Source organism: Mastacembelus armatus, chromosome 5 (assembly GCF_900324485.2).
Source record: "Mastacembelus armatus chromosome 5, fMasArm1.2, whole genome shotgun sequence".
Classification (NCBI taxonomy): domain Eukaryota; kingdom Metazoa; phylum Chordata; class Actinopteri; order Synbranchiformes; family Mastacembelidae; genus Mastacembelus; species Mastacembelus armatus.
Window position 1 is genome coordinate 20,969,609 of NC_046637.1, and position 14,267 is coordinate 20,983,875.

Below are 14,267 nucleotides of genomic sequence, written 5' to 3' on the forward strand. Positions count from 1 at the left end.
AGCACAGACAGGAGGGGCAGGCAGGAGGTCTCACTCCTCCCGAATAACGAGCACGGCACTCTGCTACTGAGACACAGCAAGAAAACGCATCTGATGTCAGCTGGACAAACTGTACACGACCACAAAGTATTGTGACTGCGCTCACAATCAAATGCTGCGTGTTCGCAGCTTCAGGTCCCACTTACACTGTCACTATGAGGCAAAGATGATTCTCGTCTCGGGTTAAGATAAAAGGCAGACAGCGCATGTCTGGGAGTAAACGCCCACCTTTGAGATAATTGTATTCATTTAGGTTTTTCTTTTAAATGAATGTCAAAGCTCTGTTTGTTTTACTGTTCTTTGGGAACAGTCCAGTCCGTCGCCAGGATCAGGAGATGAACATGTTTGGCTTCACACTAAATCTGTCATGGTCATATCATTTCCCCTGCTCTGTCACCACATTATGCTGGCTCACATTTTAGAGATTACCCGATTTGAATTCTCATTAAGTTTCCATTTTCAATCTGATTATGTAACTCCACAAATCGGCTATGCAATAAAAACATATTACATTAAGTATGCACGCAATCTCCTTTATGTCGTGTTTTGATTTCCAGTAAAGCCCCTCTCGTTCATGCACCTCCCCGTGCCGCAGCTGCAACCAGTGCTGTTTTTAGGTCATACACAGCTACACCGCAGAGCTGGAGGTTGGATGCCTTGCTCAGTGGCACCTCAGCAGGAAAGTCTTTGCCACTGATTTCCTCTAGTTCTGCAAGCAGTCAGATTCTCTTAGTCTTCACAGCTCAATTTCAATCTGATTGTGTAAGAGGACAAATCTGCTGCAAAGGAAACATCTTACATCAAACTCAGTGATGCAACCTTAGACTTCAGTGGCTGCCAGCTGGATAAACAGGATGAGAGGGACCACCCTTCCTTCAACACGCAGCATGTCTGAGACTGTGTATTCCACCAAGTGGGTTTAGTGGAAACTTGAGTTTACAGCTCCAACAACAACCATCGTTTTAACTCTAGGTCAGTTATTGTGCTAACTTTGTTAAACTACCCTGCTGGGTAACAGGTTTTCAGTTTCCAGTTTTCTCATTCATTGTTTAGTTGCATTCATGGATCATTCCTACCACAGCTGCCATATATTAGTTCATATCAATATTTATAAGAAGATGATTGTGGCGCTAATGAAAGTAACCTTTTAAACTAGACTACTGTGTTGAAATCAAAGGCCTGCAAAATATGTCTTATCTGCTTGATTTCATCTTCTGCCGTCACAGATCATCCTCCTCAGCTACTCTGCTTTCTAGAACAGGACCATGATATTAAAATAGCCAAGAACATAGTTATTAATAACAATGATAGTTTATTTGTGTACCAGCAAATCTGTTTGCATTGTTTTGGACATTTCCCCTGCTTCTAAGCCAGACACTTACAGTACAGTAGCATACAATATCTGTATTTGGAGAATGTTTTCAATAAAGAGCATGTTTTGAGTATTTACAAACAACCAAAATATTGTAAATAAATGATGAAACAACAGAAAAACAAGGGATTTTAAAGGTTTAAGTAGTATTTGTCATTGATAAAGCACAAGATGCTAGTTAAGAAGAGAAAAGTCCACATTACAGTTTTCAGTGAGTCCTAGGTCAAGTGCTACAGCAACAACAATGTATAGAGTAATAAGTAAGGTATATGGTAACTGACAGACACACAAAGATTGACGAATAAAACTGGTACACTGATGAGGAAAGAGGCTTAACAATTTAAGACGAAACAGAAATCACTTGTTACCTTTTCTAAAGCTGAAAACAAGATGCTCATGACTCCAGACAAAAATAACTTCACAGTGTCATAAAACAAAACCCTTGAGTAGATCAAAAAACAGAACAAAGTCTATGTAGAGACTGCTTGTAGAGCCATTACATACTCAGTGTCTTCAAGTTACTATCTGCCTACACTTAAAGCAAGGGTTTCAACACACTATGGCATAACATGTGACCAAAACTTAACTTTGGGACATTTGTTAATGCACAAACAGTGACCATCTGAAAACCTGTTTAAAAAAAGTATTGCAGAGAGGCTGTGTAGGTTCAGGAGCTCAATTGCAATTTTGAATATACATTTCTGCATGTAAAGCACTGTGTACTGAGAGAAACAGGGCAACCTTAAGCAGTAGCTCAGACAAAAGGCATTCAGAAGGTATAGAATTGCATGGGAACCACAGAAGTGTAATCTGGTCCTAGGGATTTTCTCCTGCATTTGAGGTTAATTTTTGCATTTAATCCTGATTTATGATGCTAACTTTCCATACATGTTCATAGAAATATTGGCTGGCTGCAGCATCAGAAGATTCCACCACGTAGAACCTTTTCAAAGAGGAGAAATGGTGGCAGAAATCAGGTCAGAGAGAATGTGCCGAACAATCTCAGCCTTGCATTTGCATTAATGTCATTATCTTCATGGTCCAGTGAGCTTCCTCCGCTGCACTGTTTCTGCATGCTGCATGGATCCTGAGGCCACTGCTGTTCATTGGCGCCCTCATGTGGAGCTGTAAAGGGCGATCTGCTGCACCTTGCTCAGCTGTGTCAGCAGCCGTTTCATGCGGTGTTTAAGCTGTGGCAAGCGGGCCAGAGGTTCAGGAGGTTCCAGTTCCCCTGTATAGTCCAGCCAGCTCTCCAGCACTGAAGGGAACAGAGCAGAATCAGAACCAGAGGTGAGCACATGTTTACACAGGATTTGCTTCTTTTAGCCCTCAGAGATTTACCAAGTTCTCAACCTGAGAGTGTTTTGGGAAGCAGGATCGGGCCACATAAAGATAATGATGCGATCCTCACAGCTAGCTGCACATCACAGTGACCTCAGGGCTGTTGCAATAATTTTACACATCATCAAAAGCAAATGTGTTTACATTCTGTGCTCAACACAGAGTATGTGCAAGTAAAGTGACAGAGGACTTGTGTTTGACCCATCTCTTTCCCTCTATATTAACCAGTGATGACAAATCTCAATAAAGCCTTTTACATTTATGCAAGTTGGGACACTTTTACAGGTCTAGTGTAGGAATTGTAGTTTTTCTTGTGTAAGTAAGAAACGCAACAACAAGCAGATTCTTATAAACCATCATTTTTAAGCAGGTCTCATATGCACTTTTTTTTTTTTTTTTTTAAATCAAATTTCTGTTAGTAATTAAGTCAGGTCCACAGCTCTTACCATCTAGCTCCCGTTCAATGAAGTCCATCCTGTGCGACACCTCGTCCTGGACTGCATCAATGTGATCCAGCAGGTTGATTTGCCACTGCTGATGCTGTCTACTATTATCTGCTGCCTCTCCAGGATCTCTCCCAATCTTCTCCTTCATCTCAGTCTGGAACCACGAGCCGCACAACAAAGCCTAATGACATTCAAGTTGAAATCAGTGTCGTTACAGTCAGGTTCAGACCTTGTTCAAGAGCCCTTTCTGCCAAATCATATTATTTACGCACACAAGAGATTAACAACCACACCATTTACTGTGATTGGTGGTCAAACAAAAGCTGAGCCAAATCCTTGAATCACTCTAGTGACTCAAATGTAGTGTTGCCTTGACAACTTACCCCACTTCAGTTTTAAAGGGTTGTGTTGTCTGCTCTACAACCAAGACTGTGTACATAATTTAACAACAAGAGGAAGTGAAAAGTCTGACCCTTATAAAGCTGAACTACACTCAGGAGGTTTAATTACATCACATACAGGATCTTGTTTAGTTCCAGATCAATTCTGCAGCTTCAGCAGTAATTTGTTAGTGACAGCTCATTCCTGTGTCTGGCTGACATCTTCTCCATTACATCTGTACCTGGAGTCATGGGTACTGCAATAATTAAGTGCTATTTGACTTGACAAACTGACAATTCAGCTTAATGAGAAATATGTCTCCATTTTTAAGTTATGATGGTGTATTAAGTGCCTTTTAAAAAAAAAAAAAAAAAAAAAAAAAAAAAAGCTTGGGTGATGAACACGCTTTTGTAACTTTTCACATTTGATTTTACAGGAGGAAAAAGTATTTCTGGAACACTGTAACTAATAACCACTATCTAATAATCATTGTAACCTCTAATAACTACTAACTAGACTGCATTCATGTCTGCTGTAGAAGAAAATCTAACCTTGTTATTGTTGTCTGTTGATTTGGGTTTGTCTGTCTCCAACAGGCTCCCGTAGCGCTGCTCCCGCTCCAGCAGTTCCTCAGTGCTTCTCATGCTGTCCTCCAGCTCCGAGCCCTGCCGGGTCTCCACCACCAGCCTCTGCTCCACTGCTGGGTAATATGCCCGTGGCTTCTGGTAGCAGTGTTCACTGGTAATGTAGGAGTCTTGGAAGGATGGGAAGGGGGAGGACGAGCAGGATGAAGAGGAGGTGGCAGCTGTAGCAGCCCGACTCAGCTTCTCCAGAGCATTGGACATTAAAATCTCTCCTCGGCTCATATCCTCATCAGGAGTCACAGGAGATGGAGCTGCATTGCTACCCCGACACGAGTCAGAGCTGGTCCGTGACCTCTCCAGATGCTTCCACGGCTGCCGCCACAGCTGCAGGTCAGAGTGAGCATTGCTCCTGAAGAGCCAAAAACAAAGATCAGACCCCTTTGTAAACATCACAACAGTAATTTCTCTCATGATATCTCTCATTTAATTTGGCTTAGGTTGTGAACAGCCTCAGTACTGACTGTAAGACGTTCATCTTGAGCTGCAGTCCATTAAGGATCTCTACCACGTGGTGCACGTCTCCCAGCAACTGGTGAGTGGTGGTGATCTTCTTGGCGTTTTGATGGGAGTAGTTCTCTTCCAGGAACGAGAGGCCATACATGTGGCCATTGCTCAACCACTCCCGATCATACCAGTAACGCAGACTTTGCCTTTGACCTGGGAGTGATGATGAAATTCTTATTAGGTGTAATGAAAATATAAAACTCTTGCACGATCAAGGTCTCTTTTTGAGAAGCAGCCTGTGCCTGCTTTCAGTTGGATGGGTTGGGTTCTAACACTTTTTGGCTTCAGGAAATTAGAGATTGCATTTCTTAATATGTGTAGAGCCTATATAGAAAAACACTGCATCTTGCACCAGGCGTATAGCACAATCAACACAAATAATAAAATACAAATACTTTGAAATTGTCAGTTTTAAAAGGAGATCTGTTTGCAGTCTCCCTGATTGTTCACTCTTCCACCTTGGCAAAATAACAACAAAAGCTGCCTCATAAAACATTTTTCTTTAGGTAAAAAACAGCTATTGTTTAATCATGTAGCTCTTTATTTCCACATTTACTGTGGACAAACTTGTTAGGTCGTTAAAAGACTGTGTCACTTAGAATTACATTATAATTTATGCCTAAAAACAAATCAGCAGTGAGAATAATTCTAGCTCATTATTGTTAGCTATTTCAGCTGACCGTTTATGACATTTAAAGCATCTTTATAATCATTCAGGATTTTTTAAATCATAATTAGTAGGTAACCTCTTCCTGCTTTCATCATCACACACACAACCAAGAGCATCTTTTGGCCTGGGCTTGTCACACTGTGAACCAGTTGACCGTAGGGGTAATATAAACAGTTTTATTTTTATTTTTATAGGATATATAGCAGGGCAATATTTAAATGTATAAGGATAATACAATCTGGAAAAAATACCAGTACAAACCACAGGCTGAGAAAGTTTTATGATAAAAGTTGATACAAACTGGTATTAAAAAAAAAAAAAATTGTACATGATTGAAAAGGTACTCTTTTTATCTATTTTTTGATAAAAATAATCACTGCCTGTCACTACTACAGTGTCATTTGGCTTGTTGTCCACTAGATGGCAGATAATACTTTTATAATACTTAAAATCTGAGCGTGCAATCTAAAGCAAAACATTTCTGATTCAAAGATTGGTTTATCCCTCACCTGGAGGGTCTCTGCAGATGTAGCAGGTGTACCTATCTGGTACGTTTTCTTCCAGCAGTCCCATGCACGTGCCATGCTGCCAGCACAAACAATCTTCACACTGTGGGAAGGACAATGTAATAATAATTAATGAAAATGTTTCACATCAGATTAACCTTAGGGATGAATAAAGTTTGTATGCCCTAAAAACAGACAATCTATAAGTGGACAACTGGCTCACCTGGATCATGAAGTCATTCTCTTCTTCCACCTCACAGATACATCGCACTATCTCTTGGTCACTAGTGTCCACAGCACCAGAGTCCACACTGAGGGGCGGCGTGGTGACGTCCAAATCGACTCCAAAGTCATCATCACTCCACCCACAGCTGTCAGTAGACCAGTCACTGATGCTATCCTCATCTACTTTAACAGGGACACATGAGCAGTGCAACAAGATGTAACTTTCCTTGGACAAAGAAGAATTCATTACATTTTTATTCTACAAAATGTGTTGCACTATGTGAATCTCAATGAATATTTGTGGATTTTATACGATGAAGCAAGCTGTTGCAGTTAAGAAAAGCCAAGGATTCAATCAACCAAGTGTTAAAAAATGTGGCCACCTCTGTGAGCAGTCCATTTTATTCTGCAGGTCACTATGTGAACCCAGTGATGCACATCAAACTAAAACATGGTGGATTGAATCCAACAGGATTAAAAGAATGAAGGGGAGAGGAAGCCATGTACACACAAACTCTTACAAACACATACACGCTGCCATAGAGATACCCACCATCCACATGTATCTGCTCTGAGTAGCTGTATCCAGGCCTGCTGGGGTAGGCCTCAGGCTTGTGATTGTGTGAGAGGGGGGGTTTGAGTGGCAAATTCAATTTGGACTGAAGACCCAATACTGAGATGTCAATATTCTCCTCACTACCTGTGTAGTCTGTTAATACAGGGAAGGGGGGAAGCAGATGTAGAACAAAAATGTCAACTTTGAAAATGCTACACAAATGCCCATCAGGACGTAACATGTGGCACAACAAAACAAACGATAAGACTCAATAGTTAGGAGTCACTCAATTTGACAAAAACCATGTGGACCATAATTCAGGCCTTTAAACTGTGTGAAATAACCAATCAGTGTAAAGCATCTACCTTTGTGCATACATCTGTGCCCATGCCAAACATACTAGTGTGAATCTAGAAATGACTGAGAACAGTGTTAAATTTGTGTTTAGGTTAGTCAATACTGGTGCCACAATAAAATCTGGCTTTTTAACTGCCAGTGCTGTCAAATAAAGGTTTTGCCTAATAAGTGTAAAGGAAATGAATCGGAGGCCAGCGACAGATGTAACACTTCTCCCACACACAGAGGCTCAGTCACCACATCAAGGAGTGAATGGAGTACTTTATGCTTTGCAGGCTAGCTGTTTCCACGTCACAGTGCGAGCACATGCAGCGCAGCAGTTATGTGAGAAGGCCTAACAGCAGGGACCCATTCTTACCAGACTTGGCTTTCTTTTTCTTCTTCTTCTTCTTCTTTAGTTTAATGCGGAGAAAGTCCTTCTGTTTGGGTTTCTCTTTCAGTTTGTCTTTTACTGACCCTGGGGACCATTGAGTGGCAAGAGTTAAGCCCTGTGTGAGCACAGGTAACACTACAATCCTATAAGCATAAACATACTGTATGAAAGGAAACTAACACACAAGGCAATGTTTTTCTCACTTAATAAATGACAGTATTTCAGTGGTTCATACTGACCAATGTCAAAACCACTCTTGTCTGAGTCCCTGTCCTGCTGCTGACATCCATTCCTGTCCAGCTGGTTCTCCTTGCTCTTCTCCCTCAACAGTGCCCTCTGCTGATGGCTCTGGGTGTTGACTGCAGGTGGGGCAGACGTGCGTCTGCCTACAGTCTTCACCTCACCATGGGGAGCTGTGGCAGCTCCAACTGATTCTGAGAAAAATCCAACAAAAGGGAGAATAAAACCCAAAGCCCTGATATTTACACTAAGAATTGTGAGTTTGGACATACTTCTAAACATGAAGTATATTTTCAAATAGGCCTTGTTTTAGAATTGTAAAAGAAACTCACGCAGAGAGGCAGAGATGGTGCGCCGTCTCTTCGGGCCATCCAAACCGGTGGCAGTAGCCTGTTTTTCAGAGGCCCTGGTCTGGACGCTCCTTGTGGGACTGCGGTCTTCCTCCGGAGGTTGCTCCTCTCCATGGTAATATTTCATGTGGTAGTGCAGCAGCTTGGCCTTACGAAATGACTTTGTGCAGCCGGGAGCGCTGCACTTAAAGGGGTTGTGGTCAAGATTGATGGACAGGACGGGAGGCGGTTGGTTTTTTATAACTCTGTACACTAAAGAAAGGGAGCAACATAAATGAGTCAAAGGGACACATCAAATTATGCAAGTGATACCTTTAACTTTTTCAACAATATTGGGGTGTACTCACATGGTTCTCTGCTGAATCTGTTAGGGTTGTGGAAACCCTGCTTCCTGACCGCTAAAAGATAAATGCATTCACTCATTCATTCACATAAGTCTTTAAAATATGCCCAGATACTATGTGGCATTTATTACACTCTTATTCATTTGCACAGTCCAACAGACCCAATGACATCTGTTAAATTACTTCATTAACACTTACGTTTCACAGGCTGGGGAGGTGGTGCGTCTGATGGAGGCCGAGAGCTTTCTGACTGGACGTTTGGCTTCTGCTTTGCATCTCCATTGGATTCTGTGGTTGTCATAGTGACAGATACCTGCTCCGTCTGTGCTGACGTCTGAGTGGATAACTCTGCGTATGGCTTGGGTGTCTCTGTATATGGCTTTGTTCCACTCTGTTCTTTTTCCTCCTCCTCCTCCTTCACCTCTCCTATTACATGACACATATCATCATTTTTCGCGTCGCCCTCCTCCGCCTTGATTCCATTTGTGAGTCCCGCCCCCTTTTCTGCATCCATGGGCTTGTTCTGATCTATTTGCTCAGTTATTTCCTCTTCCTTTTTGATAGTGGGTGCACCTTCTACCTCCCCATTTGTTTTCTTCTTCTCATTCATCATCCCTTCTTCCCGCTCGTCATCATCACTGTTACTCTCCTCCTCCTGGTCTGAAATGCTGCGTCTGGCTCGCTTGTTTTTGGGAACCCCGTTCTCCTGAGGCCTCCTGTCCCTACGGTTTGGGACCCTCCTAACCATGTTCCTTTCACTGGACCGAGACTTCCCTCCGCCAGCACCACCTCTCTGTTTGTCAGCAGAATAAAGAGGAGTTTAGGAAATGAGAAAGAAAAAGGCAGACAGAGAGCAAACAGACAGTGAGACTGATTATGGATATGTAAGAGTTAATGGTCACTAAATTACATGTACCTCTTTAATAAAAGGCTTCACGTGTATCCCCTTCACTGTCTGAATGACGCCATCATAGAACTTCACAGTGTAGGATGCTGAGGGGGAGAAAGGAGAGTAAAGTGATGCAGACAATGTTTTACACAGTAACCAGCTTATAGTCACTTAGCCAACTGCAGATTAGTTTTAAGGTAGTTACATCAATGTTTTGTTTAGACTGAGATTTACAACTACAAAAACACGTTTTTCAGTGAATAATCATCAGAAAACCTTTAAGATCCTCCAGGTTGCACAATCAAAATTTATTTTACACATTAACTCAAAAAATTCAAAGATTGTTGTTTTTAAATTCTGAAGTTATTAATACTCACCATCTTTATTAACTGAAATGACTTTAGCAGGGTAGAAACGGCAGTCAGACCAGCTGGCCAGGACCTTATCGTTCACGTGAAAGCCCTGGAGGAACGACAGGGACATCTGATCAAGGACAAACAGTAGGTGGGTGGTCAAACTTTCCTAGAAGGTGAAGCTGTTAATTACCAACTATAACTGTTGTTATATCTTTATTAAAATCACAGAGTGCTTAAACTTTATTCTTAAATTAAAGAATAAAACTTATCCCCCCCAAAAAAAACCCTCCAATATTATGTTCTAACATTGTGTGTTTTTTGAATGACAGAAAGAACCACCATATCCAGAAACACTACAACAAATGCTAGAGGAACATAAAATGCAGAATAGCGGCAGACTTTTTAAATCCTCCATACACAGGTCATATCAAGCAGAAATAGCATGCATAAACAGTTTTTGGCTTACAGGTACAGGGGCGTCGTCCTGTAAGCCCTCTCGCCTCAGCTGGACCCTCTCCACAGGTCTCAGGTAAGGACTTGTCCAATCAAACCACTCGTCGTAACGGTGGCTCCACTGGCGATAATGGATTAGTACTTTTTCATCTTCGTAGTCAATTTTCTCAATGTTGGCAGCATACCTACAAGACAAAAAAATTAGACAAAGAAACACAATTAAATCACAACTGAAGTTGCAACCCCCAGTAACAATCTGTTACTCTGACATCCTAGATATGAACCGTGTTTATCTTTTTGGGACCCACAGCACCAGCACTTCTATTGTTCGCTCAAAAATGACCAGGTGGAATGAGGTAATGTAATGAGTAATGCAATTAATACCTGATACTGCAGAGTAACTATTGTAGAAAGTATTGCTGAGGCCAATGGTAAAAATAACATATCTGCTGATGTATCAATGCCCATTTTCATTTGTATTTTAGTATACTTGTAACCATTAAAACAATTTATAATATGATTTAAAAGGTCTTTCCATTATTAATCCAGTCTAGTTTAGTGGCTTTCTGCAGGCACACATCCCCCACCAGCTGTTGCTTACTGGCAAAGGAACAGTGATGAAATGTGAAGGCTGGATGGGTTTCAACACTCTATCTTTTAATGTTTTATAGGCACAAAGAATAGCTAACCCAAGGCCACAGGAGGAGTAGGGAATGACAATTTAAGTGAGAGAGGGAGGCATGTGAACGGTAACATGGATGGAGAGGAATGAGCAAGGCCATGACTCACCAGTTTTTGAGGCTGTCTCTGGCCTCAAGCTGAGCTCCCACCTCAAATGTTATCCCTCTTCTGTTAGGGGGTGTCTTACTCATACTGCCCACATCAAGGCTCCCTTCCTGTACGTACACACACACACACATTAACCAGAAGACACACCAATCTCAACTACAGCCATTTCATCTTGGATACACCACGAAGCAGCACATTGTGTCTAGCAATGATCACAATACTGGACTACCAAGGATTTTACAAACTTGCAATCACCCTTGTGTCCTGCTCATCACAACAATTATTTTTCCACAGGAAGGTGGAAAAAAATCAAAGCATTGCACCCAAGATGCAACTCTGAAAATAATTAAGTAAGCCACTCCCACTGTGTGCCAGCAGAACAATTGTGCAGGACTAGCTGAGGAAACCTACACAAGCTATAGATTACACATGGTGTAGTATGATGCAACACAGTATACACAAGAGAAAACTGACATATTAAGGTGAGCCATGCCCCTCCAATGGATGTGAAATGTGTAACTAATACCAGATGTTCAGTGATTACTAGTTAAGGCAGCAAGGACGTCCAGTCCTTGAAATAAGTAATATTTACCTTCAGTGTTATTTGATTCCCTATAATGAAGGCACAGTGACAGAAAGTCCAAGAATGACTACGATAACTTGCTCATAGCTTCCACTTCCCCCTTCCCCACCGCACCCGGTACAGGGAGGTAATTTTGCACCAAACTAATAATCATTTATCAGCATATACTTCTTAAACTGGCTCTTGGTCTATACAGCATCATCCACAATGCAGCTGCAAATACAAGCTCGCAGTCTAAGATTACTAACGATGATCAGCCCTTCAGCTGTGATAAAAGGTTTGGTGGACGAGAAAAAAAAAAATCGTCTTTCACAGAGAAAAAGAGCGATGGCCTTCCGCCAACAGCGCGCCTCTTTCGTGACACATCCAGAACACAGAATAGCCCGATATATCGGCGCGTTTCATTAGAAATTACATGGTTTCAGAATATAATCACGGTCCCTTACCTGTTCACCATAGCGGAGACAGTTCGGAGTTACTGGATTTCATGGAACCCACAAACCGGATGTCTTCACACTACTCGGCCCACGTGTTTTCTGCCCAGTCGACTTCACATAGACACAATAGAAGACAATAGCAAAGACCCCCGACTGTTACATGCGCGCACCAAGCACGACATCGAAGACTGCACGATTCCCTATTCAGTAAAATGCGAGATTTTATAATGAAATGATACGGACATAGGACATCGGCACAGACTGCCAGACGGATGTGACACCGGGATTTGTTGATGCCGCTATCATGAGTCAGGAAAGAGATTATGAACATGGTTTAAGTGAGGTTATGTGAGACACTTTGTAATGACAGACATGAGTGAATCGTAGGGCGATAATAAAGGGAAGAAACTGACTCCCCCACACCTTTGTAATTCCCACACGCACAGAGCCATTAATATTCCCAAAGCTGAACCGTTTATTAAAACAGAAACACACCGAGAAAACGTAGCCTCGTGCTCTCCTGGGTTTCCTATTGTTGACCGCCTCTACCACTACTGACACTTTATTGTCCGGTGTTTTATAACCGGTGGGTGTAGCGCGAGAGGAGCCATGACTACGTCACGTTTTAGAGAAACACGATTGGTCGAATGGGTCGGCTGTGGGTGGGGCCCTGGCGTCTGATTGGCCGTGTAGCTGTCACTCGCAGAGCTTGTCGGGCCTCGCGCTAGGCCTACTTTTTGATAGTTTTCCTGCTGTGAGCGAGTGGCGTGGAAATGCACGGCATTAAACTTCCCAACTGACAAAACACTGGGTCATTTAAAAGCTCCTTCGAAAGTCACACTACGACCAAGAAACCGTGCGATAATTAAACAAATAGCTGAACGGAATGTACAAATATAACTCTTTATTGCCTACTTCGCCACGTTTGTTTTGAACTCAAAAAGCCGACATGCGGCATCACACCGCCTAACGTTAACGCTGCTGATGCATCCACCAAGCGGGCCTCATACACGATGTTCCTGGGGATTACGCACCATGAAATACAAACAGGGAATACAATTTGACCTTCCTACCTGTTCTCCAGTCACTCTTTGTCCGGCCGGGGATAAAATGTACAGTGTAATCCCGTTAAAGTCCAGATACAGCCGCCGCTGCCTGTCTACTCCAGATCACGCAGTTGTATTTCTCCCGTTGCATTCACCACTGGCGCGGGCAGTGTGGCGCTGCAATGCGCATGCGCCTACAACGGCCTGAGCCTAATGCTTTCCGATAAAGCCTTTACCTATAAATATTAAATATTTGTGTTTTATTAATTTTTATTAAATCAGGTCATATTTATAAAACGAAATAACTTTAAACCTATTTTAAATAGAATTAATTAACAAGTCAAAGCTATTTAAGTGGAGGCAACATCAGTTAATATCATAAACACATTGGCCTACAGTAATCAAATGATAACCTGGTATATTTCTGAAAACATATAATTGGATCCAATAAGTCAGAGAAGGCCCTGTGTAGTATCAAAGGTGTTGACGCCTATCTGTTGTCCGGGAAGATAGCGCCACCCATCGTTCATTGAAAGCAACTGCGTGTTTACAGGATCTAGTGGAGGGTAACCCATTCATCCATCCATTTTCTATACCCGCTTATTCCTTAACCAGGGTCACGGGGGAGGGTAACCCAGCTAAACCCAAATTTATTTCAAGGCTGGCAGGAACATCATATTGTGATGTATTCATTATCATAACCTACATCACATGTAGGATAAAACTCTAGTACCTAAAATTTCACTCTGGCACCTAATGCAAGTACCATCAACTAATAAAATATATATTCTATGAAAAGATTGTGATAAATTAAACTGGTGTTGTAGCAATATATAGTAGCATATAAACAATAGAGTACAGTTAGAACAACCTTGTGATTCTGTGCAGGCAGTATAATATTTATAAAATTGTGATGGTTTTGGAAATTGGAGCTGCTCTTTGAATGACTGATGGGTTTGTACTCTCTTGTACTACTAATGGGTTTGTACTATCTTTTAGAGATACAATTTGAAATCAGCTGTCATTTGGGTTTATTTCCTCTGGAACTATTTTCTTTAACTTGTTCCAGTCCCACAGGCTGACACACAGGCCCTGTCACCCTGCTGTTATAGTGTCAGTACCTGCACAGCTTTTCACCAGTGATGTGCCTACAAAGAACAAACATGTACATCCTGGGTGAGTGACATGATGCCCAGTAGCAGAACAGGGAGCAGCTTGTATTTGTTTGCAAAGCCTTACACCTGTCCACAGGCACATACGAATAAGCCTGTCAATTCTGTGCAGTCTTTCAGAGGACCTTAACAGTTCTTGAATCAAAACAAAAGCATTTAAAATACAGACCAGGCAGATCCTCCCAAAAAATTAT

At 41.9% G+C, this 14,267-nt stretch overlaps 1 protein-coding gene across 9 annotated transcripts; it reads right to left on the reverse strand.

Moving 5' to 3' along the window:
- Positions 1-1,331: 1,331 nt before the first annotated feature.
- phf20a (PHD finger protein 20, a) lies at positions 1,332-13,064 on the reverse strand. 9 transcript variants are annotated; one of them, XM_026306824.2, is made up of 17 exons: positions 12,929-13,062; positions 10,836-10,942; positions 10,060-10,231; positions 9,615-9,699; positions 9,265-9,341; positions 8,547-9,141; positions 8,352-8,402; positions 7,987-8,256; positions 7,654-7,848; positions 7,400-7,498; positions 6,682-6,837; positions 6,127-6,308; positions 5,907-6,006; positions 4,685-4,880; positions 4,131-4,572; positions 3,199-3,379; positions 1,332-2,669 (listed from the first exon to the last, which is right to left on the reverse strand). In XM_026306824.2, exons 2-17 carry the CDS (start codon positions 10,916-10,918, stop codon positions 2,527-2,529), a joined length of 3,027 nt encoding a protein of 1,008 aa, XP_026162609.1. In that variant the 5' UTR covers positions 10,919-10,942; positions 12,929-13,062; the 3' UTR covers positions 1,332-2,526. The 9 variants fall into 9 exon arrangements, with proteins under 9 accessions (XP_026162609.1, XP_026162607.1, XP_026162606.1 ...); XM_026306822.2 differs by having other exon boundaries at positions 6,127-6,311; XM_026306821.2 differs by having other exon boundaries at positions 9,615-9,720.
- Positions 13,065-14,267: the final 1,203 nt, after the last annotated feature.

Bases quoted from the DNA above. Each gene is read 5' to 3' on its own strand.
- phf20a (XM_026306819.2), bottom strand. From the start codon at position 10,918: ATGAGTAAGACACCCCCTAACAGAAGAGGGATAACATTTGAGGTGGGA. The intron at 3,380-4,130 runs GTTAGATTTTCT...GAATGTCATTAG, and splicing joins CAACAGACAACAATAACAAG to GCTTTGTTGTGCGGCTCGTG. The intron at 2,670-3,198 runs GTAAGAGCTGTG...TGTTCCCTTCAG, and splicing joins CATTGAACGGGAGCTAGATG to TGCTGGAGAGCTGGCTGGAC.